The sequence below is a fragment of the Nelumbo nucifera genome, chromosome 1 (genome assembly GCF_055504915.1).
Source record: "Nelumbo nucifera cultivar China Antique chromosome 1, China Antique-T2T, whole genome shotgun sequence".
Lineage (NCBI taxonomy): Eukaryota > Viridiplantae > Streptophyta > Magnoliopsida > Proteales > Nelumbonaceae > Nelumbo > Nelumbo nucifera.
Genome location: NC_142649.1, coordinates 88,337,413 through 88,364,033, shown reverse-complemented (window position 1 = coordinate 88,364,033; position 26,621 = coordinate 88,337,413). Strand labels below are relative to the sequence as shown.

At 41.9% G+C, this 26,621-nt stretch overlaps 1 protein-coding gene across 4 annotated transcripts; it reads right to left on the bottom strand.

Annotated features, from left to right (window-relative positions):
* Positions 1–828: 828 nt before the first annotated feature.
* LOC104599595 (uncharacterized) lies at positions 829–26,621 on the bottom strand. Of its 4 annotated transcripts, none has more exons than XR_735546.3 (4): positions 25,693–26,621; positions 25,193–25,303; positions 4,500–7,396; positions 829–1,376 (listed from the first exon to the last, which is right to left on the bottom strand). XR_735546.3 is itself a non-coding variant. In XM_088887948.1 (4 exons), exons 1-3 carry the CDS (start codon positions 26,377–26,379, stop codon positions 1,526–1,528), a joined length of 810 nt encoding a protein of 269 aa, XP_088744074.1. In that variant the 5' UTR covers positions 26,380–26,615; the 3' UTR covers positions 829–1,376; positions 1,493–1,525. The 4 variants fall into 4 exon arrangements, 2 of the variants coding, with proteins under 2 accessions (XP_088744074.1, XP_010260511.1); XM_088887948.1 differs by lacking the exon at positions 4,500–7,396 and adding an exon at positions 1,493–1,537 and having other exon boundaries at positions 25,693–26,615; XR_016076318.1 differs by lacking the exon at positions 829–1,376 and adding an exon at positions 1,544–4,013.

The window sequence follows — 26,621 nt, the reverse complement described above, 5'->3', positions numbered from 1 at the left end:
TCAGCTCGCTCCAACACTTAGGCAGAAAAACTGCCCCAAAGGCAACCTTGAGAGGGTCCCCTCGAAGCACCCCTAGGAGCTCGCTACGCGACAGGATAGCTCGCTACAAGGTAGCTCGCAACTAAGCGACGCGATGCTTTCAAGAAGCATCCACGTCAACAGATTGCACCCACGTCTCTCGATAGATGGTGGCGTAACTGTCTTCCCGGGACGTGTCAATCACCCGATTGGGTAGTACTCTGCAACGATTACCTGCGCAGCCCTGACAGATAACGACTGCGACAGAAGCCCAATGGCGGTTACACCCGATTTGACAGGAACGCCTATATAAGAGCCCCGTAATCGAAGGGGAGGGGATCTGATTTTGGATCTTGAATCATCTTGCCTTACTCAAGTTTGCTCTCGAGCTGATCTAGAGCACTTAGTGATCTAGTGCGACCTACACTCTTAGCCTCTTTACACTCTTTCTATTTTCCTCGGCGTTCTAATTTAAGCATCGGAATATTCCCATCGGGCAAGTCCCCCGGGAATTCTTCACCGTCTTCTTCTCAGGTGCCGTCCGTTGCCAGATACGAGCCAGTCAACAGCCAGCTAGGAATGCCTGAATTGCACAGTAACAATATTGATTGGTTGATTGTTTTGGTTTTGTTATGCGTACTATTGCAGCTGCTGTAGGATCGGAAGATGGGAGACTGGTCGAGAAATGGAAGTTGCACCTCCACACTTCCACCGCATGCACTTTGTAGACTGAGATTGTGATGCATACAGTCTATTAATTAGAAAGAGAGAGAGAGAGAGAGAGAGAGAGAGAGAGAGAGAAAAAACTTGTAACCAATGAAGCACTCCTTTACATAGATGCAATCGTCTATTGACATGAAAGCATGCCAGACATTACAAGATGAATATGATGATTAAGAATACAGTGTCGAATAAGCCTAAAATTCTGGGCTAAACATAGCCATGGATAACTACTTCCCTCGTTGGGAAGGACAAACAGGCACATTCACCAAATCTGGAAGCTTTCTTGTTGAAGGAAATGGTTAGACCAACTTGGCTAAGCTTGTTCACAGAGAGCATTCATCAACATCAACCAGATATCAAAGAATGATTTTGACTTTAGGTGGCTGCATGAAATAAAGGTCATCCCATTTGGAATTTGTTGTTCCCAAGTTCTAAATTCTGTTAGTTTTGGTTCCCTTGTAACTGATTCCTCCTTGGTTTTGAGTCTCGGTTTCCATTTGTTGTAAATTCTCCTCACAATTCGAATTGCTTGGTTCAATTGTCTCCCCTTCAATGACAGTGTTCCGCTTGCTTTCCCTCAGCTTCCCAACCTTGCAAATTGCAAGAATCAGCTCAAGCTGCTTTTGTTGTTGTTCCTATAAAAGCAACAATATGAAGAAACAAAGTCAAGAACTTTAAGTTGGAAATCCAAACGTAGGAGTAACAAATTCTAGTTAAACACATTAAGAAGAAATTAGACACTAAAACATACCAGGATGCATCTTGGAGCTACAGGCCATTGATACTATATATCAAACTGCAGATGATAGTTTAACATCTTTTTATTCACTGAACAATTCCCTCTACATGGTGGTATACTTTAAAATTTGTACAGAAAGATTCAAGTCATATCACAATCACATCTTTCATCATCTCAAGAACAGTTAAAATTGGAACAAAGATTTCAAAAACCCTTTCCAGTAAGAAGCAGCAGAAATGGCAAATACCTTGCAGACCTTAACAAGTCTAATTTCATGGTTCTAAACTCAAATATTACAAAATGAATCTGAAAAACATTTTGTTTCCATTTTCCAACTACTAAAGTTCTTGATTGATACATTACAAAATGGAATAAGGTCAATAAGCTGCATTAAGAGTCAGGTCTGCAGGTTTGTACCTCCAAAACAAGAAGGCATCCATATCTAACAGCATGGCTATTCTTTACCTCGGAGCTCTTGGTATTTGGAAGGTGAGCAGGGAGAGTTTCTTGATTCAAAATTGAGCTTTACCTACCTAGGTAGTGAAAGGGAGAAAAAAGGAGGGGGGCTTGGCTTAAAAACAAAGAAAAAAGTAAATAAACAAAGCAGCAGCAAAACTGTCCTGAATTAAATCTACACTGGTTGAAGCAAACCAGTGTTCCTAACCAACTCAGGTTGGGTAAGTTCAACAGGAGAAGAGTCATGACTCAGAGATAGATAAGCTAAAGCTATAGCAAGAGAACATAAGAGTAGAAATTACATATAAGGGTCTTTTCCAGTAGGAAAGGGAATAAGGTCAAAACTAGATGTACTCCAAACATGGAAAGGTTGCATAATTTTAAAGAGCAAAAAGAACCAAATAAAGGAAAAATGAGTCGGGGAGAACAAGGAAACAGAACCAAAACCATGTTGATACTACTAAAATAAACCCTTAGGAGTAAGAATGCAGCGAGCCAATAAAAGAAATGCATGAAGGGTAGCATCTTGGATTTTGGAGCACAAGACCCATAAACCACCTATGAATGCATTCAACTAAAACACTGGCTGTGCTAGAAACAGATGATTCTGATTTTATGTATCAAAAACCAAATCGGAAATTGGAATAATATTGTGTGACTAATTACTCCAGCAAGTGGACCAAACAGGTATGATCCATCCAATTGTCTGTCCCAATCCTCAAAACATGGGACAGGTGGCAAGTTATAGGGTCCCAATCCCACAGACAAATCCTGTATCTCTACACCCCAACTTCAGCATGCATGGATAACCCTACCATTTTTTTTATTGATAGCATGGATAACCCTACTTATCTTCATTTTTCTTAAGGTGTTTCCAGGAAAGAAAGTGCTTGTCTGAAATTGGTTGAATTCATCTTGGGAAACTCGTGGCTAACATGTTATGTCTGGCCATGAAACCCAACAAACTATAATTAACCAGGAAAAAGAAACAAAAAACAAACCAGGTGAGACCAAGGATTATGCTGCGGAGTGCCAATCCAACAATTTTCTAGAAGCCTGGAATTGCATATTTTCAGAGAGAAGCAAGTCCAGATTTTTTTTTTTTGAGAAAATTTAACCAGGATTCATTAAATGAAGAAGAGGTACAAGAGAAGATGTACAAAGCAGGGGAAGAACCCCAACAAATTACAGAGGAAGCTTGTCGCTATACAAATGCTCCAAATACACACCACATTTGGCCAAACCATCCGCAGTATGATTGTGCTCCCTAGGAATCCAAACTAATTTTACATTTAAACAGTCCAAAGAATCCCTAGCCTCTTCCAAATAGTGACTCAATCTCCAAGGTCCCCCCTCTTTGTCTCTAAACCATTATTTGCTGAATCACCTGCAATGACTAAATTCTGGATTCCCAAATTTTTTATTATTCTGAATCTCTGATTCCTGTGAGAGCAGCCATCACTTCAGCCTTTGTGGAATCAGCCAAACCAATTGGACTGCTAAAAGTCCAACATATGTTGCCCCTTTCATCCTTTACTGTACCTCCAATACCAGCTAAGCCAGGGTTACCTGAGGCACTTCCATCGAAGTTAAGGGTCATCACTCCTTCATTGATGGGGTCAGGAAGCCTCAAGGATGTTTGATGGAGGTGATAGAGAAACAGAAAGGGGTAAGCATCTCTATTGAGATCATTAACTGAGAGTTCTTTGAACAGATCTGAGTTCACCGTCCAGAGGTTGCAAAGGTAAGTAATATCCGAAATTAACTCCTCCAAGGGCCTGAATTTGTTGTCAAAGAGGCGTTTGTTTCTTTCGTCCCAAACTCCCCACAACATTGCATGTAGCACTGATTGCCAATAAACTTTACCCCTTTTAGTTAACCCTGTTCCTTGCCATTGATGCAAAGAGTCCATAATGTGCTTTGGAATAACCCAGCTGTAACCTGCCATTTTCAAGAAATGGAACCAAATCTTTTGGGGGAATTTGCAGTGAAGAAAAATGTGATCTGCTGATTCACCTTCACTGAAGCATAAAATGCAAACATGAGGAGAGATTGACAGTCTTCCCAAAAACTTTTTCTGCAAGAGATCATAAGTATTTAATTTCTGGAGACAAGCTTCCAAGACAAAGAAACAAACTCTTGAAGGGATGTGGCTACACTAGATCTTCTTACAAGGAGGAATGTTGTTCATCAGCAATCAAAACCCTGAACATAGACTTAGAAGAGAATTCACCAGTAGGGTGTAGGGTCCAGATTCGGGTGTCAGAATAGGAGGGGGAGATGTAGGCTTATTTAAGGGTCTCAATTAAGTCTATTAATTCAGAAATCTCCAAATCCCTTAGGGGTCTTCTAAGTCGAAGGTTTAGGGTGTTGTCAACAGTTTGGTCTGGAAGGCAGGAAGAAATGGTGGCTTCTTGGTCAAGGGTAAGGTTAAAAAGTCTAGGAAAAGAAGTTGCAAGGGTAGATTCCCCCCACCAAAGGTCTTTCCAGAATTTTATTTTAGATCCATTTCCCATTTTATATCTTATGAAAGGAAAGAAAGAAGTATGGGTGGAGATGATACCTTTCCAAGGATTTTTGGACTTTATCATGTTCAAATGGAGATTGCTATCCCACCCATTTACATTTGTTCCATATTTGCTTGAGATGACAGCTGTCCAAAGAGCATTGGATTCTTTAGGGAACCTCCATAGCCATTTGCCTAAGAGAGAAGATTTTTTCTCTTTTAAGTGCCCAATTCCCAAACCACCTTCCTCTTTAGGCTTGCATACTTGTTTCCAATTGACTAAATGGCTTCTCTTTTCCCCACCCCCTTCCCAAAGAAAGTTCCTTTGAAGCTTCTCAATCTGATTTCTGACTTTGGTTGGAATCTGGAAGACTAAAAGGAAGTAAACTGGCAAATTTGCTAAGGAGACCTTCAAGAGAGTAAGCCTTCCCCCCTTCTGAGAGATAACACCTCTTCCAAGATGATAGTTTCTTCTCACATTTCTCCACCATTGGTCTCCAAAAGTTGAGAGATTTTGGATTCCCTCTAAGAGGCATCCCAAGATATGAAATAGGGAGATTCTCCTCTTTGCACCCCAACAAAGATTTCAATCTTTCTAGAAGTTCCACTTCCACTGAGTTAAAGAGCTACTATACTACTTTTGCAAAAGTTAACCCTCAAACCAGTGATAAGTTCGAAACCTTCAATTATCCTTTTAGTGTTTGTGATGTTGGTTATGGAGGCATCCAAGAACAAAATTATGTCATCAGCAAACTGTAAATGTGAAATGTGAATCTTGTACCTTCCCACTTCAAATCCTTTCACCAAGTTAAGGAGAATAGCCTTATCAAAGAGATAGTTAAAGATGTCTATCACCAAAGTGAATAGAAAGGGGGAAAGTGGGCAACCTTGTCTGAGACCCCTACTAGCCTTGAAGTAGCATTTCGCTTCACCATTTATCAACACTGAAAACCAAGAAGAACCAATACAACCTTTAATCCACCTGATCCATTTTCTACCAAAGCATCTTTAAGCAATCTAAAATACAATCCCAATCCACTTTATCATACGTCTTTTCCAGATCTAGTTTCACGAGAACCCCTGGGTTCCCAGAAGATTTTCTGTCTTCCACACACCCATTTGCAATTAGAATGCTGTCCACAATTTGTCTCCCTTTTACAAAAGCAAATTGGTTTGGGGAAATTAGATCTTCTAGGACTTCTTTAAGTCTTTTGGCCAAAACCTTAGCTAAAATTTTATAGATGCTCCCTATCAAACTTATTGGTCTAAAGTCTTTAACTTCCAAGACTCCCCCTTTCCTTGCGATGAGGCAAAGGTTGAATTTAGGCCTTTGTTAACAATGGCAGAAGAGTGGAAGTCCCTGAAAAAAATCCATGAGATCTGACTTTACTATTTCCCAACACTGCTGGAAAAAAAAATGGGGAAACCATCCGGCCCTAGAGCCCTATCTCCATCCATGCTGAAGACAGCCATTTTTTCTTCCTCTTCAAAGCTTCTTTCCAACCAAACCCTCTTTTCAGCTGATAGAGTTAGGCATTCCCATCTGTTCAATGTAAATTGGTTATTACTATCCTTGGAGAAAAGGTTTTTAAAGAAGGAAAGGAAGGCTTCGTTAATTTCCTCAGGATTCTCCACTTCCCTCTGGTTCAGTTTCAGCTTAGAGATGAAATTCTTCCTACTCCTTCCCAAGGCATAAGTGTGAAAGAATCCGGAATTATTGTCTCCTTCTTTCAGCCATCTCACTCTTGATCTTTGTCTCCAGTAAATTTCTTCTCTTTTGACTAGTTCCCATTCCTTTCTCAAATCTGCTCTTCTACTTCTGTTTAAAGCATCAAGGGTCCCATTTTGTTCTCTAAACTCCGTGAGAATTCTTTCTTCTCTTCTTCAACAGCTTTAAATTCCTCACTCCCCCAAGCTTTAAGGTTTTTCTTCAGAGCTTTTAATTTCTGTAATAGCCTGAAACCAGCCCAACCCTCTACTTTGCAATCTTCCCACCATGCTGCAATCTTTTTGCTGAAATCTTTGTGAGATAACCAGAATCTTTGGGTGAAGTTCTTGGCAAAGGTTAGGGAATCTCTCCAGCCAGTCCTGAGAAATCAGAAATCTGTCAAGTCTGCAACTTATGACATTTTCTTGCATATTTGACCAGGTGAAGATCCCATTAGTAAGGGAGAGGTCACACAAGTTGTGTCTAGAAATAAAATTAGAGAAAGTTCCTTATACTTCTGGTTGGGGCTCTACCATTGGAGTGTTCCAGGCTGAATCTGGTGACGTTGAAGTCTCCAGCTAAACACCACGGGGGCACGGGATATCCTCCTCCACATGCAGGGAATCCAATTCGTCCCAAAATCTCTCTATCAGGAGAGTTGGGGCTTACACTCCGGTAAGAATCCAGCTGAACCCATCTTTAATATCTGTGAACAAAACCGAGACTAAGAATTCACCTTTGTCAATCTCCAAACCTGAAATTTCATCTTCCTTCCATGCTAGGATGATTCCACCAGCGGATCCCACCACTGGAACAGCAGTCCATTTCCTACCCCTTATTCCCCAAATGGCTTTCACAAGTTTTCTGTCAATAACTTCCTTTTTTGATCCCTGAAGAATAATTATGTCTGGGTTTTCTCTCTTCAATGTTTCTTTCACTAAGCTTCTTTTAAGCTGACCTCCCAAACCCCTGACATTCCAGCTAAAAACCTTCATTGGGTCACTCTAACAGAATTCCCCTTCATTTGGGACCTTTTTTCTACTTTTCTCTTGAATCTTTCCAGATTTGATCTTCTCTTTCTCAAAAGTTCTCTGTTTTTCATCTTCTTCATCTCTTCTTTCAATTCCCAATGCACCAGCTATGTTAACAATTCCCAAATTCTCCGCCACCTTCCTACCAATGCTTGATGGAGCAGTTGTCTGAGGTGGAACTTTCTGCTTTGGATGGGATGACAATTCATTTGAACCTGAAAAAAGAGATGGAGATAAAAGATGATGAGAGACAGAAGAAGTAACAGGAGGTTGAAGGTTAAAAACAGAAGAATGAGAGGCAGAAAATCTCCCTAAATGCAGGTTAGGATTTTGACAAGAGATGAAAGTGAAGATTGGCAAAATTCTTCCTTATCTACGAATAGGGATGTTTGATTCTGAAATCGCTCTGTAGCCTGGATCAATCAGATGAGTCTGCTCAAGTATCTCCACTGTTAGAGTCGGCTGTACAAGGGTAGTACAGTCCTTTTATGTTTAGTTATATATGTACTGCTCAGCTGATGTGGCTCTCACTTAAGTGAGGGCACAATGGTAATCCTTGTATATCTTAGAAGAGTATAAATAAAAGAAGGGCCAACTAGAGGGATTTGATTTTTTTCTCTCTAGTTCGGCTGTGACCTTTTCTCCTTCTTTTTCTTCTCTTTCTTCTTCTCCTTCTCTCTCTCTTTTCCTTCTCTTTCCTCTGATCTGAACATATACGAACATCTAATCTGAGTTTTATCATGGTATCAGAGCCACGATAATCGGTTCAGATCAGTTGCCTCCTTTTCTCTCTGTTCTGTGCATTCCTCTCTAGGGTTTTGCAGAATTCTCATTGATATTTAGAGTGTTTTCCAGAAAGAAAGAAAAGGACTGGTCGTTTTCTCCTTTTGGGGGTTTCCATGCCTCCAATGAGTGCAGTCGTTGTGGTTTTGTGGTTGGTAGAAAACCCTCTACTCGCAATTCGAAGAGGGCTGGTTTTGTGATGGTGACAATGCAGACTTGGTACCCTCTTCTCGACAGGTACATGATCTTCGAACTAAGTTTTGGTATGTAGCAAGTTTCTTTTATATGTTGCAGAACTGAAAATATTATTCGTGAGATGTGTTGTGAGGGTTTCTAGTGCTGACCACAGACACTAGAGCCTGAGTGTGGGTATGGAACCCCACACTCGTGGCTAACCAACTATTTCTTCAGAGATTTCTCTTCCATTGCATGCTACAAATCAATATCTCTTTTCCATGGTCTGAACCTTAGTAATGTATTGCATGTTCCTAAGCTTCCTATCAGTTTACTTTCAATTAGTAGTATCACAAGCTCCTTAAATTGTAGTGTAACATTTTTCCTAGTTCATGTGTTTTTCAGGACCTAACTTCTGGGAGGACGATTTTTAAAGAAAACTTAGTAGATGCCCTTTACACTTCTAACAACAAGGCTAGTTTCTCGACGTCAACTTCGGAGTCACATACTTAGCTGAGTCAATCAAATAAGAGTTGAGTATAGTTATGGCATAATCATTTGGGTCATGTGTCCTTCGTAATATTGAAGTCTTTGTTTCCTTTTTATTTAAGTCATGTTCAGTGTTAGATTTTTAGTGTCAAATGTGTCAGTTGAGTAAGCAATGTAGAACTGTTTTTCATTCAAGTAATAAAAGATCAAACTTTCCTTTTCACATTGTGTTTAGATGTATGGGACCTACCACTATACCTTCCGAGGGAGGTTATAAGTATTTTATTACATTGATTGATGACTTTCTCGCTATACAAGGGTATTTCCCATGTGGGCCAAAGACAAAGTTCCAATGATTATAAGGGATTTCCAGAGAATGGTATTTACACAATTTCATGTTGACATCCAAATATTTCAATCAGATAATACAAAATAATAGTTCCATGGTGATCTCATTGAATTCTTTACTTCCCATGGATCACTTCATCTGAGTTCATGTGCAAAAACACCACAACAAAATGGTGTTGTAAAATGAAAGAATAGACACCTTCTTGAAGTAGCACAAGAGATGATGTTACATATGAATGTACCTAAGCAGGTTTGGATAGATGATGTACTTACCGTTGCATATGTCATCAATCGAATGCGAGTGTTTGGTTGATATGCCTTTGTTCATGACTTGCCCCCTTCCCATGGTAAGTTGGATTCTTAGTCTATCTCATGTATCTTCCTTGGGTACCCTCTTCTCAAAAGGGTTACCGGTACTTTGATCCCATTGGTCGTAAGTACTTTGTCTTTATGGATGTTTCCTTTCTTGAGTCAGAACCATTCTACCCTATTTCTCCTTGGGGGAGAATAGTACAAAGGAGGAGAAATAGGTCCACCAATCGGTCTTTCTTCCTTCTATTTTGGATCTTTCTTCTTTCTGTGTATTCCTATGTAAGCGTTATAGAGATCAGCAGTGTCCTCAAGATGTGGAGCTACCAGATACCGAGCGACTGACACCTTCAAACTCCCAAGAGGTAAGTCCAATTGAGCCAAGTACCCTTGTTTGTATTGATTCCCTTGTTCCCATTTCAATTGTGGATGATCTTGACCTTCCCATGCCCAAAGAAAAAGGGACAGGTCATGCACTACCAAACACCCCATTAACCATTATGTGTCCTATGACAATGTTTCTCCTTCTTATCATGCCTTTTTGTTTGTCATTGATAGTATTCCCATACCCAAATACCCCATTCCTGAATGAACAAATGCTATGAAAGAGGAAATTAATGCTCTCCATAAGAACCATACTTGAGAATGGTGGATCTTCCAAAAGGGATAAAACAAGTGGGGTGTAGATGGGTGTTTATAGTGAAACATAAGGCAGATGGGATAGTAGAAAGGTACAAAGCAAGGCTAGTAGCAAAGGGATATACTAGTGTATGGTGTTGATTATAATGAAACATTTGCTCCAGTGACAAAAATCATTTGAATAGGGTGCTTCTATCATTGGCAACAAATATTGGTTGGGAGTTATAGCAACTTGATGTAAAAAAATGCTTTCTTAAATAGTGGTCTGGAAGAGGAGGTGTATATGGTTCAGCCACCGAGATTCTGTGCAAAAGGAAGTGAAAATAAGATGTGCAAGTTGAGAAAATCTCTGTATGGCTTAAAGCAATCCCCTAGAGCATGGTTCAGTAAGTTTCATATGGTAGTTTAGCAAGTAGGGTTCAAACAATACCAATCTAATCATACTCTCTTTGTTAAAAGATGTCAGGAGAAAGTTGTCGCGTTGATAGTGTATGCAGACGATATCATCATTATAAGGAACTGGGACTCTAAGATATACAAGTTGAAGCAATTCTTATCCTCACAATTTGAAGTGAAAGATCTAGGACCTCTAAAATATTTTCTTGGGATTGAGGTTGCCCGCTCCCTAAAGGGTACCTTCATCTCTCAAAGGAAGTACATCCTCAATCTTTTACAAGATACAGGCAAACTTGGTGCAAAGCCAGCAGATGCTCCTATGAATGTTACCATAAATTGGGTGATTGTGGTGGTGAACCTCTGAAGGATGTAAAACACTTCCAAAGGTTAGTGAGAAGATTGTTATATTTGTCTATGAGATGCCTCGACATTGCTTATGTTGTTGGGGTTCTAAGCTAGTTCATGCATTCACCTAAGGTTCCACACTTGAAGGCTACCAAGAGAATCCTTAGGTATTTAAAGAAATATCTAGAAACTGGTTTACTATTCAGCAAACATAGCCATTTGAAGGTGCAAGCTTATACAGATGCTGATTAGGCAAGTGCTATGGATGACAGAAAATCCACGAGTAGGTATTATACTTTTGTGGGTGGAAATCTGGTGACATGAAAAGTAAAAAAACAAAGTGTGGTTGCAAGGTCAAGTGCCGAAGCTGAGTAATAGAGCTATGGCACATGGGGTGGATAAGGTGCTTTGGTTGAAGAATCAGCTTGGAGAGCTTAGGTTCAATGTTGACAGTCTTATGTCCCTTTATTGTGATAACAAAGTAGCTATAAACAATGCAACAAATCCTATTCTCCACAATAGGACAAAGCACATTGAGGTAAATAAGCATTTCATAAGAGAGAATCTTGATAAGGGGGAAATCCGCACTCCCTATGTTAACTCTAAGGAGCAGCTAGCTGATGTTCTCACAAAAGGTCTTCATTATTTGCGGCACAATGAACTTTGTGACAAGTTGGGCATGATTGACATATACAGCCCAACTTGAGGGGGAGTGTTGTCAACCTGTTATCAGAGTAACAATGATGTCAGCATGTTCTTTTCTTTTGTATTTTGTCTGTTTAATATAGTGGGCTGCCAAGGACAGAACTGTATTTACAGTTGTTTTAATTTTAATCACCCTAATATAAACACAGTGGGGATTCTTTCTTCCCTTCTCTCTTCCCTTTCTCTCTTCTTCTTTCCAGCTCTATATGATCATGATTTTGAATGAAAACAGTATTTCAGTAGGCTCAGTGGTATAAGGGCCAAATCTTCTATTCTGAGACATGGACGATTCAGGATTGACACCCTCCATTATAGAAAGGGATGTATCTGGTGGCATGAGAGGAAAGATCATTCACCTGACTGATGAGGTAATTTTATCAAGTGGAAGATAATTTGCATTACCATAAGCCAAACTGATTTTCTTGCTAGGATTTTTTATGATGCTAGATGGATCAACCAGCTCATGGACTGATGGGGATCAGTCCATGCATTATAAGACCTATTCTCGTAAGAAGAAGGCCAACAAACAGGTTCTGATTTGGCATGGAGAAGACTCTTGGGACTTGGACTGATCTGGTCAGGGGTATTTTCGTCATTTTGACCAGCCCAATGTGGACTTGGGCTATAGCATCTTGTTCCCATAGCTTAGTAGTGCTTGTCTTTCAATTTTCAGTTTATTTGCATTAGTAGATAGAAAGTTATTGTGTTTCTTGATGCACAAGACAGAGTGGCACTTCTTGTAATTGTGGTGAACAGTGTTCCGGGCCACACAAGTCATTATAAATAGATGTATTCTCTTCCTTTTGAGGCTAATGAATGAATGAAGATTTCTTAAGAGCTCTCTTGCTGTATGGAGTGATTCCTACAAACCCTAGAGTGACTCTAGGACCCCTTGGAGTGATTCCATGGGATTTCTCTCTCTCTCTTCCTCTCTCTTTTTGTTTTGTGTTAGTTTGTTCCAGTCCTACTGCATCAGTTTTGGTATCAGAGCATCAGGTTTCAAATGGCCCATTACCATGGTAGAAACATGAGAGGAAGATTAAGTGACCAAGCTAAAGAAAAGTTGTTGCTTGCACTTATTAATCGAGTGGACATCCTAGAAGCTCAAGTCAAAGTGTTGATGGAAGAACAAGAAGAGAAAAACAGCACCGGTGTTCCACATGGAGGAGTTGAAGCTGAGGGTTCTAACACCAATAACCCTACTAGTCCACATGTGAACCACCCACTAAGGACTGCCATCAAGCCCCTAAGGTCTCAAACTCTACAAACTCAAGGTACTTTAAATGATTTATATGATGAGTTGGTGGAGCATTCTAAGACTAATATAGATGACTATTGGGATGACATTACTAGTAAAGTGAAGATAGAAGTTCCCGGTTTTAGAAGTGATATCAATCCACGAGTTTTCTCCAATTGGTTGGCAGAACTAGAGGAATACTTGAATTGGTTCAATATGTCAGATGAAAGACAGGTTAGATTTGCTAAACTTAAACTTGTAGACCATGCAAAAGTATGGTGGAGTGTGGAGAATAGATTACAGAATTTGGGTAAGCATCCTATCACCCGTTGGGAAGATATGAAGCATTACTTGGAGGAGAAATATTTGCCTAATGACTTCCAAGATGCTCTTTATGATGAGATGATGACATTGAGACAAAGGTAGCTTATCTGTGTCTGAGTACATGCAGAAGTTTGATGAACTTACTATTAGATGTCAGTCTACAGAAAGTGAGAAGCAAAAATTAGCCCGATTTAATGATGACTGCACGAGTTTATGATATAGATGATGCTGTTTAGATGGCTCTAAAAATTGAGAAGAGCTTGAAGCAAGTGAATAGTAGGAGGTTTGGTATTCAAGCTAGGGAGGCAGCAACACGTAAGAGTTTAGATGAGGGTAGAGTCACTAGACCTACATCTCATAATGCGGTTCTAGTAAGGTCTAATGGTTCCAAGTATCAGGGAGCTGATAACAAGGGGAAGAACATCATGATTGATGCTAATAAAAGGGGAACAACAGAAAACACTTGTTTCAAGTGTGGTGGAAAGGGCCACTATGCATTTCAATGCCCTAATAAAAATCTACACATAGGGTGTGAGAAGGAAGGACAAGTGGAAGATGATGGAGGCCTTGGTGAAGAGGAGTACACTGGATCTGAACATGAAGAAGATGACAGCAATCTTGTTGGAGTTGTTAGACGCATTTTAGCATCCTCTAAAGAAGAAAAGAAAGAAGATTGGCTTCGTACAGCGATCTTCCTCACCTTTGTCTTGAGCGGAAACAAACTTTGCAAGCTAATAATTGATGGTGGTAGCAGCATGAATGTGGTTTCTGTAGCAACTGTTGAAAGGCTCAATCTATTTACACAACCTCATCCTCAACCATACAAGACTGCTTGGTTAAACAAGATGACACTTCAGGTAAAACAGAGAGCTCTTGTTTCTATTTCCTATGGGTCTTATGTTGATGATATTTGGTGTGATATTGTTCCTATGAATGTTATACATATTCTATTAGGCCAACCATGGCTTTACGATAGGAATGTATACCATTCTAGGAAAGAGAATACATATTACTTTCTATTTAATGGAAAGAAATTGTTATGAAACCTATGTCACCTAATGAGATCAAGAAGCGAACTAAGACCCCTCAAAAGGCAGCTCCAGCCCAGAAACAAGTAGTTGAACAAAAGAAGCAACCTCTCTTGCTGTTCAAGAAGTAATTTGAGGAGGAAAGCAAAGAATCAGCCTTGTTTATGCCCTAATAGTAAAAGAAGTGAACAAACCAGCACATGCCCCTATTTCAAAGATGCCAAAAGAGGTTGAAGACTTGTTGGCTGATTTTTCAGATTTGATCCCAAAAGAGTTGCCTAATGAATTACCACCTCTACGTGATGTCCAACATGCAATAGACTTGATTCCCAGGTCTCGATTACCTAATTTGCCTGCACACCGGATGAATCCCATAGAACATGCTGAGTTGAAGAGGCAAGTGGATGATCTATTGAAGGACTTCATTAGAGAGTCTCAGCCCATGTGCTGTACCGGCTCTACTCACTCCCAAGAAGGATGGCTCATGGAGGATGTGCTTTGATAGTAGAGCAATCAACAAGATTACAATCAAGTACCAATTCCCTATTCCACACTTAGATGACATGCTGGATATGATGAACAGAGCTACAATTTTCTCTAAAATTGATCTTAGAAGCAGATATCACCAAATTAGGATTCGACTTGGAGATGAATGGAAAACCGCTTTTAAGACAAAAGGATGGCCTCTATGAGTGGCTGGTTATGCCTTTTGGCTTAACTAATGCTCTTAGCACTTTCATGAGAGTGGCTGGTTGTTTACTTCAATGACATTCTTATATACAGTCATACTCCTAATGATCATCTTGACCATTTATGTCAAGTGATGAGAGTTTTACGCCAGGAAAAGCTCTACATCAACTTAAAGAAGTGCTCTTTTATGACACCTACTGTTATCTTTTTAGGATTTGTTATATCCTCTGAAGGTGTCAAGGCTGATCCTGGACATGGTAAAACCTATACTTGATTGGCCCACTCCCACTAACATCCATGAAGTGAGAAGCTTTCATGGATTGGCTACTTTTTATAGGTGTTTCATAAGGAATTTCAGCATTATTATGGCACCAATTACAGAAGCTATGAAAAAGGGGGAATTTGTTTGGTCTAAGGCTGCAACTAAAGCCTTTGAGACCATCAAGCAAAGGATGACTGAGACCCCAGTGTTACATTTGCCCAACTTTTCAAAAATCTTTGAGGTGTTTTGTAATGCTTCCCAAGTTGGAATAGTGGTGTGCTTATGCATGAAGGACATCCTATAGCTTTTCACAGTGAAAAGCTTAATGAAGCTAGACAAAAGTACTCCACATATGACAAAGAATTCTATGTTGTGGTACAATGTCTTCGACATTGGCGTCATTATTTAATTTCCCAAGAGTTTGTTTTGTATTCAGATCATGAAGCACTCAAATATCTCAAATCTCAGAAACATCTTAGTAGTCAACATCAGAAATGGGCTGAATTTTTAGCAGAATATAACTTTGTGATTAAGCATACAGCTAGTGCCGAGAACCAAGTAGCCGATGCATTGAGCCGAGTGGTATATATACTTCATTTTATGTCTGTACAGGTTGTGGGGTTCAATCATTTGAAGCAAGATTATGATGGTTGCAAGGATTTCAGCATCATTTATGGTTCTCTACAAGCTGGACAACAATCTGAATATCCTGGCTTTTCTATCCATGATGGTTATTTGTTCAAGGGAACTTGCTTGTGTGTTCTTAACACCTCACTATGTGATTATGTTATATGGGAGTTACATGCAGGTGGAATTGCTGGGCATTCTGGTCGGGACAAGACCATTGCTATGGTAGAAGATCGCTTCTACTGGCCTAGCCTTAAGGTTGATGTTGATCGTGTGATCAAACAGTGCAGAATTTGTCAATTGGCAAAAGGGAGAAAGAAAAATACAGGGTTGTACACCCCTCAAACAATTCCACATGAGCCTTGGCAAGATCTCTCTATGGATTTTGTCCTAGGTCTTCCCAAGACAATAAAGGTATCATGATTCAATTTATGTTGTGGTAGATAGGTTCTCAAAAATGGTCAACTTTATTCCTTGCAGTAAGACATCAGATGCCTCACAAGTGGCAAGCCTATTCTTTAGGGAAATTGTCTGTTTACATGGTGTTCCTATTACTATTGTTTCTGATCGTGATGCTAAGTTTATGAGTTACTTTTGGAAGACACTTTGGAAACTCCTCAATACAAAGCTGAAGTTCTCATCTTCTTTCCATCCTCAAACTGATGGCCAAACTGAGGTAGTTAATAGGAGCCTCGATGATTTGCTACGTTGCTTAGTTGGTGACCATACTTCCAGGTGGGATCTCATCCTACCTATGGCTGAATTTCCTTAAAACAGTTAAGTTAATAGGTCAACTGGAAGAAGTCCCTTTGAGATAGTTACTGGAATTCAGCATAAGAGGCCTATTGATTTAGTGTCTTTGCCACAAGAAGCCAGGACTAGCATAGAGGCTGAAGGCTTTGCTCGCCACATGAGAGAAATCCACGATGAAGTTAGGCGCAAGATTGCTCTTAGCAATGATGCAAACAGAGCCAAAGCTGATTTACATAGGTGCCTAGCTGATTTTCAGGAGGGTGATATGGTTATGGTGCGTATACGTCCTGAACACTTTCCTAAGGGCTTTTATAAGAAGCTTCACTCCAAGAGTGCAGGTCCATATAAGATCACTAAGAAATCAGTTCTAATGCTTATGTCCTAGAGCTGCCAAGCGAAATGGGAATTAGCCCAATATTCAATGTTGAAGACCTAAGTGCATATCATGGCCATAGTGATTGTCCCATAGTCCCATTGCCTAAGCTACTTTTGGTTCCACCTACTAATGTGCCTTAAGACACCCTTGATGAGAAGTTGATTTCTACAGCAAGTGGGGGTTATCAAAAGTTTCTTGTAAAGTAGAAGAATCTACCTCTTTCAGAATGATCATGGATTACAGCTGAAGATTTGTATCATCTTAATCCAGAACTTTATGAGCAATATCATGCCTTTAACTCACCAGGGTCGAGTTCTTTCAAGCTGGGGAGAGATGATGGGGATCGGTCCATGCATTATAAGACCTATTCTCGTAAGAAGAAGAACAACAAACAGGTTCTGATTTAGCACGGAGAAGACTCTTGGGATTTGGACTGATCTGGTCAGGGGTATTTTAGTCATTTTGACCAGCCCAATGTGGACTTGGACTATAGCATCTTGTTCCTATAGCTTAGTAGTGCTTGTCTTTCAATTTTCAGTTTATTTGCATTAATAGATAGAAAGTTATTGTGTTTCTTGATGCATAAGACAAAGAGTGGCACTTTTTGTAATTGTGGTGAACAGTGTTCCGGGCCACACAAGTCACTCTATAAATAGATGTATTCTCTTCCTTTTGAGGTTAATGAATGAATGAAGATTTCTAAGAGCTCTCTTGCTGTATGGAGTGATTCCTACAAACCCTAGAGTGATTCTAGGACCCCTTGGAGTGATTCCTTGGGAATCCTCTCTCTTTTCTCTTTCTCTACCCTTTCTACTCTCTCTTCCTCTCTCTTTCTGTCTTGTGTTAGTTTGTTCCAGCCCTACTGCATCATGGACCCTGGTCACTTTACCAAGGAAGTTAAAGCCTTGCCTTGGTGTCCTTATTTAATACCTAATTCAGATTAATTCCAATTGGATGAGTCTTGTATGGGAAATCTATGTCAGAGTATCTTCTCTCTTTTTTGGCTTTTTAAACTTTTATCTTATTGATGTAGCCTCTTAATTTTGGCTGTTGCGCATCCTTTCACTACCTTAAGGGCTGCATGCCTGTACCTCTAGCTTCCCTTCTCTAAATCAGTTAATTATCATTGATAAGAAAATGAACAATCAAAAAAACAAAAATCTGCCATCATGATAATGGAAGGGTTAAAGAAGGCTAAATAACTGAATATCAAAATGTTAATTGTAGGAGATTCAAAATTGGTTATAGGCTGGTTGCAAAAAGGAGGAAAATGAATTATGGAAGTTTGCAAACGAAAAAAGAATGTTCAATTGGCTATCTCAGAATGAAGAGATTCAGCTGCAATGGGTCAAGAGAAATGCTAACTCTTTTTGCAGATGCTCTTGCTAAACAAGGGGTGGAAAGAGATCAAATGTTCTGGGCTCTATTGTAACTCCGCTTTATGTATTTCTCGGGGAGGGTTAAAAGATTTTATCTCTCCCCTTGCTTCCTCTGTATCTTTCTATTAATTCTTTAATAAAAGTTTCTGTTATTGATCAAAACAAATGATAACAAGCACTTGAATTGCCTTTGTTACTGAGCAGCAAGATCATCTATAAAAAAAATGCTAAGGAAAACAACATCTCAGAAGCATTTATATTCAACTCTTGATAAAACATCCAAATTAAGTTTGTTATACTTAGAGAAGTAGAATCTCTAGTCTTCAAGCAGTTTGAAGATTTTTCAATTTATCATAAAAAATTAAGATGTATGTTCTTGCTCGGATTTATTGATTGCATCATTTCCTTCTTATGAACAGTAACCCAGACAGTTGTCCAGGTCTCAGGATTTTGAGTTTTTGAACAGTTCAACAAGCTAACTTCCTGATGGAACTGCCAAATCCATTACCTGACCACCTTTCCAGGTTGATACCTGGTTCAGCTTTGAAAACAGTGTTTAAGGGATGGAGAAGGAAGAGTCTTGGCTTTACAATTGGGACCAATAGAAATGGGAGACTCACTAAGAGCTGAAGTGTCAGCCCTCCTTTGAGGATTCAGATTGGGGCCAATAGGAATGGGAGACTCACTGGAGGGGGACTCCAAGTTGATGATAGGATGGATGCAAGTAAATAGTTTAGGAATCTGAACCCACAGACAGCCCATGAGGAAAATCAGCTGTCTAAAAAGGGAGATTGGTGTAAATTTTGGATGGATCAGAAGGTCAATGGTTTGGCTGACACTATAGCCAAACAAGGGACATTTAGAGAACTTTTTTGGGCTGCATTGTAATTGTGGATTCTTATGTGGGGTTAGCACCCATTAAGTTGGGTTCTTAACATTTGTCCTTGCTTATTAACCAATGAATGAAAGTTACCATTTCAAATCCAAAGAAAAAAATATTAAAACAACAGTTTCAAGTCTGGTGGTTGAAGATTTCATGTATGAGTGAAATAAAGTTAATGCACAGAATAACCATTCAATAGATCAATAAAGATGGCCAACCCATAAAGAAGGAACTTGAAGATGCTATAATAACCACACTGTCCCTCCAACATGATATAATTATGTTTGACAGTCACTTCTGAGTCAGTGAGTCTCTCCTAGACTAAGATAATATGGGAGTTGTTCCACCAAGACATGGACCTTTCAGGGGGCTTTCTCAAACATGTATGATTTTGTTTTTCAAAACAAGAAAAAAAAACTGCCATATAAGAAAAATCATATTTCTTTTTGCTGATATAGCAGTTTGTTTTGTTTTCAAAAACAAAATCATACATATTGGTGAACACCATCTGTGGCAACTGACATCACATTATTTATTTAGATTGAAGCATTGAACCAAATGTTAAGGAATACTTGAGGCTGTTGCTCAAGCCAGCAAGAGGAAAGGTGTTGCGGATGCATTCGTTGGGAAGAAATACCGCCGCAGGCAGCAGCAACAGCAGTAACGAGGTGTCCACACAGGAGTCTACGTAGGATTAGGCCGCAGCTTATTTCATCTTATCTTTCACAGTTATCTTATTTGTTTTTCTCATTTATCTAGTCCGATAAGGTTTAGTAGGGAGTCTTATAGTAGGAGTTTGATTTATCTAGGGAGTCTTATCCTTCCCAAGATAGGAATCCTATCTGTAAGAAGTCGAATCCAATAAGGAGTATCCCTGCCTCTTGTAATCTCCTATTTAAGGAGCTGGAATTAAAGAATAAAGGCATCAAATTTTCGGTCAAGAAAGGAGTAAGGAAAGTTAGGGTGATCTCTTGGACAAATCACCCTTAGGGCGCCAAGATAGGTTCCTCAAGGAAAGGGAGGAACAAGGGAAAACAGGAGGTTCTCCCCGTAGACCGACCCGTGACGCGATCCTACGCCCGGGCCCATAACATCTTGGTATCAGAGCCTACTGTCATGGGAGATCTGGAGCAGCTATCATCCAGGGTCCACGAACTGGAGCATAGGCTCGTGGAAACCAGCGTGGAGGTTTGTGAGGTCAAAGACGATGTCCGGGAGCTGCGACGCTTGCTGGAATCGTATTTCTCGAACAAGGAAAGGAACTCCGAGGGAACCGCCACCACCAACAGCCGCCGACCAGACTGGGCAGAGACGTCCGACGAACAACAGACCGCCGCCCCGGCAGCCACGGTTGTTCCCAAGTATAGCCGGCTAGAATTTCCGTCTTACAACGGCACCGGAGATCCGCTGGGATGGTTATATCACTGCAAACAGTTCTTTCGCAACCAGTGCACAGATGACAAAGACAAGGTCAGTTTGGCCGCCTTCCACCTAACGGAAGAGGCACAGCTCTGGTTCTACCGTCTGGAACAGGAAGAACCCGGGCTTAGTTGGGGACTGTTTAAATCTTATTGCCTCCTCAGGTTTGGACCCCCGTTGACGAGCAACCCGCTGGGCGAATTAATTAACCTCAAGCAAACCGGAATCGTGACTGAATACCAGCGACAGTTCCAAACCCTTCTCGCCAGGGCAGCCTCGGTACGACTAGACCAGCAAGTAGATATGTTCACCGCGGGGTTAGCAGAACCCCTAAGGGTGGACGTGGAGATGCAACACCCTCCCAACCTGGTCACAGTCATGAACCTAGCACGCGCCTTCGAGTGCAAACTACAACTCACCCGCGGGACCTTCAGTGTAGGTTGGCCGGCAACGACCTGGGCACCTTCGAAGACAACCGGAGTGTCCCTTTCTTCGACAGCCAGCAGGGAACAGAGGTCACCTGCCGGTAACGCTTCCAGGACGGCATCAAGCATGGGGAGCAGCATGACAGCACCACCCATTAGACGGTTGTCCCGAGCCGAGATGGCAGAGCGTCGCGCAAGGGGGCAGTGCTTTAACTGCGATGATCTGTATTCCGTCGGGCACAGATGCAAGAGGCTATTTTGTCTTATGGTAGACGAACAGGAAGAGGACGAGGATGAACCCGTAGCATCAGAACCCGAGATCTCCCTTCACGCAATTACAGGGATAAAAACCTCACAGACCATGCAACTGAGGGCGCAGGTAGCAGGAAAACCAGTACGCATCCTCGTTGACTCAGGAAGCACGCACAACTTTGTCAGTGAGCAGGCAGCCAGTTAGAGTTACCTATGGAAATCAGGCCACAACTACAGGTAGCTGTGGCAAACGGGGAAAGAGTTCACAGCCCCAAAATCTGCAAGAACATTCAGGTCGAATCGGAATCCTTCTTTGCTGATCTATTTGTGCTATCCTTAGATGAGTTCGACATCGTCCTAGGAGTCAAGTGGCTGATCACTCTAGGGCCAATCTTATGGGATTTCAGCGCCCTAACAATGACATTCCACCTGAATGGAAACCCAGTTACCTGGCAGGGAACCAGGATAAGGGCAAAAACGCAGTTGCATACACTTTAGGGCGAGAATATGCGCACAACAGATATGGAGAGGCTCCTCACGGATTTCTCTGTTGTATTCCAAGAACCCAAGGGGCTTCCACCCTCCAGAGCTTGCGATCATTGGATCCCTCTAATAGCCGGATCGGATCCCGTCGTCGTCCGGCCCTATCGCTACCCACACCGACAGAAGGATGAAATAGAAAGGCAGTGTACGGATATGATGTAGCAGGGAATCATTCGTCCTAGCCCCTCCCCCTTCTCCTCGCCGGTTCTGTTGGTACCCAAGCAAGATGGAACTTGGAGATTTTGTGTGGACTATAGAGAGCTTAACAACCGGACAGTCAAGGATAAATTTCCATCCCCATCGTAGATGAGCTATTGGACGAACTCCATGAGCCCAATACTTCTCAAAATTAGACCTCCGGTCGGGTTACTTTCAGGTCCGGATGACTTCCAAAGACGTGGAGAAAACGGCCTTCAGAACACATCATGGCCATTTTGAATTCCTAGTCATGCCATTCGGCCTCACCAACGCTCCTTCCACGTTCCAGTCTCTGATGAACAAGGTATTTCAATCCCACCTCCGCAGATTTGTCTTAGTATTTTTTGACGACATCCTAGTTTACAACAAGTCGTGGGTAGAACACGTACAACATCTGCGGACCGTTTTTGAACTCCTGCACCAGCACAAACTCTTCCTTAAGCGATCCAAATGCTCCTTTGGGGAACGCCGGGTCCTTTACTTAGGACATGTGATCAGCGGGCAAGGGGTCAAGGTGGATGACTCCAAGATTCAGGCTATCAAAGAATGGCCCAAACCATAGTCCGCCAAGGCTCTCCGTAGGTTCCTAGGGTTGACGGGTTACTACCGCAAGTTTGTACAAAATTACGGACTTTTGGTGGCCCAACTAACCAATCTGCTCAAGAAAAATGCCTTCCATTGGGATAAGGCAGCCGATGCAGCCTTTGCGAGTTTAAGAGAAGCCCTCTCCTCCACACCAGTCCTGTAGTTGCCAAACTTTGACCTCGAGCTCACAATTGAATGTGATACATCCGGCTCCGGCATAGGCGCCATTCTACAGCAACAAGGGCACCCGGTCGCCTTCTTCAGTCGCAAACTGGCGGACCACCATCTTAAATTACCCGCCTACGAACGCGAACTGATTGGGTTGGCCAAGGTAGTACAACACTGGCGGCCATACTTATGGGGAAGGTCCTTCGTCGTCAAGACGGACCACTACAGCCTCAAATATTTGTTGGAACAACGGCTTACCACTTCGCCACAACAGCATTGGGTCAGCAAACTGCTTGGTTTTGATTTTCGGGTGGACTACAAGGCGGGATCCTTAAACCGTGCCGCAGATGCCTTGTCTCGCCGAGAAGAAGACAATATGCTCCTTCATGCGATTTCACAACCCCAAGTCACCCTACTGGAAGACATTCGGCACACGCTGCCACAATCACCGGAATGGAGAGACCTTGTTCAGAAGATACAGTTCGGGACAACCGACTCCAATTGGTCCATTCACGACGGGCTAGTACTTTACAAAGGACGTATATACCTTCCGGCTGATTCTTCCTCCATCCCCACAGTCATCTCCGGTATACATAACTCCACTCACGAGGGCATTCAAAAGACACTGCATCGTATCCGAGCGGATTTCCATTGGCCAGGAATGAAAACTTCTATTCGGGACTTCATCAACAACTGCTCCACGTGCCAACAACATAAATGGGAGAACCTACATCCAGCCGGCCTTCTTCAGCCCCTCTCAATTCCTACGCAGATTTGGGCGAATATATCCATGGATTTCATTGAGGGACTACCCAAGGTGAGAGGGAAGTCGGTTTTGTTCGTTGTGGTGGATCGTTTCTCTAAATATGCTCACTTCATCCCTATGGCACACCCATACAGTGCCATTTCAGTCGTCCACATTTTCTTTACACATATTTTCCATCTACATGGATAACCGGAATCCATCGTCAGCGACAGGGACCCCGTTTTTACCAGTACCTTCTGGAAGGAACTGTTCCGATTACATGGTACGACCTTAACCTTCTCCTCCGCCTATCATCCTCAGACAGACGGCCAAACGGAAGTAGTCAACCGCACGATCGAAATGTACCTCCGTTGTTTTGTAGGGGGCCGACCGCGACAGTGGGTGGATTGGCTTCCCTGGGCCGAATATTGTTACAACACAGCCTATCACTCGTCCCTGGGCATGACACCCTTCCGAGTAGTCTACGGCCCAGATCCTCCTCGCTTGCTATCATACGAGCCTGGATCGACTCGACTGAACGAGATTGACCGTTCCCTCCAGGAACGTGATGCCCTCCTGGCTGAAGTCTCTCTGCCTGCAACAAGCGCAGTTACGCATGAAGCACACCTATGACCAGCATCGATGGGAGCTAACGTTTGAACCGGGTCAGTTTGTGTGGTTGAAGCTCCAGCCCTATCGACAACGATTCTTGAGACAGTGGGCTGCTCCCAAACTGGCTCCTAAATTCCATGGACCGTTCAAGGTTTTACGGCGGATCGGCCCAGTTGCATACCAGCTCGAGCTACCGACGAACAGCATAATCCATGATATCTTTCACGTTTCCTTGCTCAAGCCATTCACAGGAGATCCACCGGATCAGGTACCCGCTCTGCCGCCCCTCAAAGACGACAAGCTCATCCTCCAACCCCGGGCCCTCGTCCGCTCCAGAATCAATCGGGGTGTCCTCGAGGTCCTTGTGGAATGGGACAACTTACCATCAGTCAAAGCCACCTGGATGCCCTTCACTGAACTACGGGACACATATCCCGAGCTTGAGGACAAGCTCGTAGTCCCGGAGGGGTGTAATGTTGCGGATGTATTCGTTGGGAAGAAATACCGCCGCAGGCAGCAGCAACAACAGTAATGAGGTGTCCACACAGAAGTCCACGTAGGATTAGGCCGCAGCTTATTTCATCTTATCTTTCACAGTTATCTTATTTGTTTTTCTCATTTATCTAGTCCGATAAGGTTTAGTAGGGAGTCTTATAGTAGAAGTTTGATTTATCTAGGGAGTCTTATCCTTCCCAAGATAGGAATCTTATCTGTAAGAAGTCGAATCCAATAAGAAGTATCCCTACCTCTTGTAATCTCCTATTTAAGGAGCTGGAATTAAAGAATAAAGGCATCAAATTTTCGGTCAAGAAAGGAGTAAGGAGAGTTAGGGTGATCTCTTGGACAAATCACCCTTAGGGCGCCAAGATAGGTTCCTCAAGGAAAGGGAGGAACAAGGGAAAACAGGAGGTTCTCCTCGTGGACCGACCCGTGACGCGATCCTACCCCCGGGCCCATAACAAAAGGCTCCTGGTTTCGGCATGTATAAGCCATTATAGAACAAGTGTTTTTACCGCTAAGTGACAGAAACAACAATTTTAATAAATGCAAATTATCATATAAATGATAAGAAATCTAAATAGGTCATGGGAGGAAACCAAGAATCATCAAAACAACAATGATGAAGCACACCTTCATTGCCAACAAGGCTTGTCTTTGAAACTTTTATATGTTCACATTTCAAATTTTCAATGACCTTCCCTTCTACCAAGGCTTGTCTTTGAAACTTTTAACCATCATAATGTCATAGTATTTTTAACGGAGCTTGAATATATTAGGATATCTACTTATATGGTCAAATGGTAATATGAAGCACACCTGCATTGCCAACAAAACCTTTTGAATTTCACCAAGCTCCTTTTCAAGATTATCTTCTCGTGCTGCCAAAGCTCGAGTCACCTCAGAATTCTTCTGAACCAAAGCTGTAGTCTGCAAAGTGCGAACACAAATACAAACTATAGGTCAATGTGACAGCCATCATTTTTTTCATCTGTTATGGAACGTTGGTAATTAATCACTTAAGCTATCGCAAAACAAATTTATTTTATACATGCAATTACGTTTCTCCTGGTAACAACACAAGTACACAACTCAAGCTCTTCGACTCAAGATATTTGATCTTAGTTCAAGAATCCAACATTTCAGGGTTCAAAGCATTCTTTTCTACCATAATTTTGGGAAAACACGAGACCGATCTCGAGATTTGGTTTATTTGTTCATCCTATCCCACTCTCATCTACAAAGATTCTTTACGCAAGGCCTCAGAAGTCAGAAAAAATGCAGGAAAAAAATTAGAAATCTAGGAACAATGAGCTTACCTGGGTAGTAGGTTCTTTCAATGCCTTCCTTGTAATCCTAAATCTAATCCCTAACTTTTCAAGCTGCCTCGACAGCACCCTTACAATAGTAGCGGAGTTCCGAAGATCCTCCTCGAGTTTCTCAATTCTCTCAACAAGATTTAAACTCGACCTACCACCTGACTTGAACGATTCCCTACAGATCCTCCTCCACTGCCTTCTTCTAATCAAAGTCCCGACTGCAACAGCAATCACCAGCAAAACATATTGCCAGACAAAAACCCCGTTCACCAAGGGCACTTGAATCGCCTTCTGCGAGGAACTTAAATAGATCCAATTCACAGCATACCCGACCGTTAAAATAGTCGATGGTACAAGACACAACACCTCGGCAATCGAAAGGAAAGCGTCCAAATTAAGCTTACCATCGAGCCTCTCTCCTTGCAAGGTCCCCTCGGGTTCAAAGGCTCTGGAACGCCATTGTCTACCAGCCTCGAAGGGCTGGAGTTGTTTACGCTGCCAAGAGTCTCTCTGCCCAAGAACTTCGAAATGCAGGGAGTTCGACCTCCCATCACGCCTGGAGTAGATTGGGAGTGTTAAGGCGTAAAGGTGTTTCAGAGTATTAACGCCATGAATCACGTTGGTCGAACAGAAGAAGCAGATATGATGGCTCGAATTCGTTGAGAGATTTTGAGCGGCGATTGACATTGTCCCTGTGTTAGGGTTTGAGAATTCGATTCCGAAGCATAGGTGCTGTCACTACTAACACAAGTATCTGCGGTAAATGGAGACAGTCACAGAATTCACTGGCGATCTGCCCAACGCTGTGGCGCAGTCGCGCACATTGGTAATTTTCCCGGGAATGTTAGTTACAGTTACAGACTTCTTATTTACTCCCGGCAAATAGGCATCCCACCGATGACTAATGAGCAATGACTGTTCACTGCTCA

What these genes read in the sequence shown, in the direction of transcription:
- LOC104599595 (XM_010262209.3), bottom strand. Translation starts at nt 26,379, where the DNA reads ATGTCAATCGCCGCTCAAAATCTCTCAACGAATTCGAGCCATCATATC. An exon ending in TGAAAGAACCTACTACCCAG is followed by an intron (nt 25,304 to 25,692) that starts GTAAGCTCATTG and finishes CGCACTTTGCAG; the next exon opens with ACTACAGCTTTGGTTCAGAA. An exon ending in AGGTTTTGTTGGCAATGCAG is followed by an intron (nt 1,377 to 25,192) that starts GTGTGCTTCATA and finishes TTGCTTTTATAG; the next exon opens with GAACAACAACAAAAGCAGCT.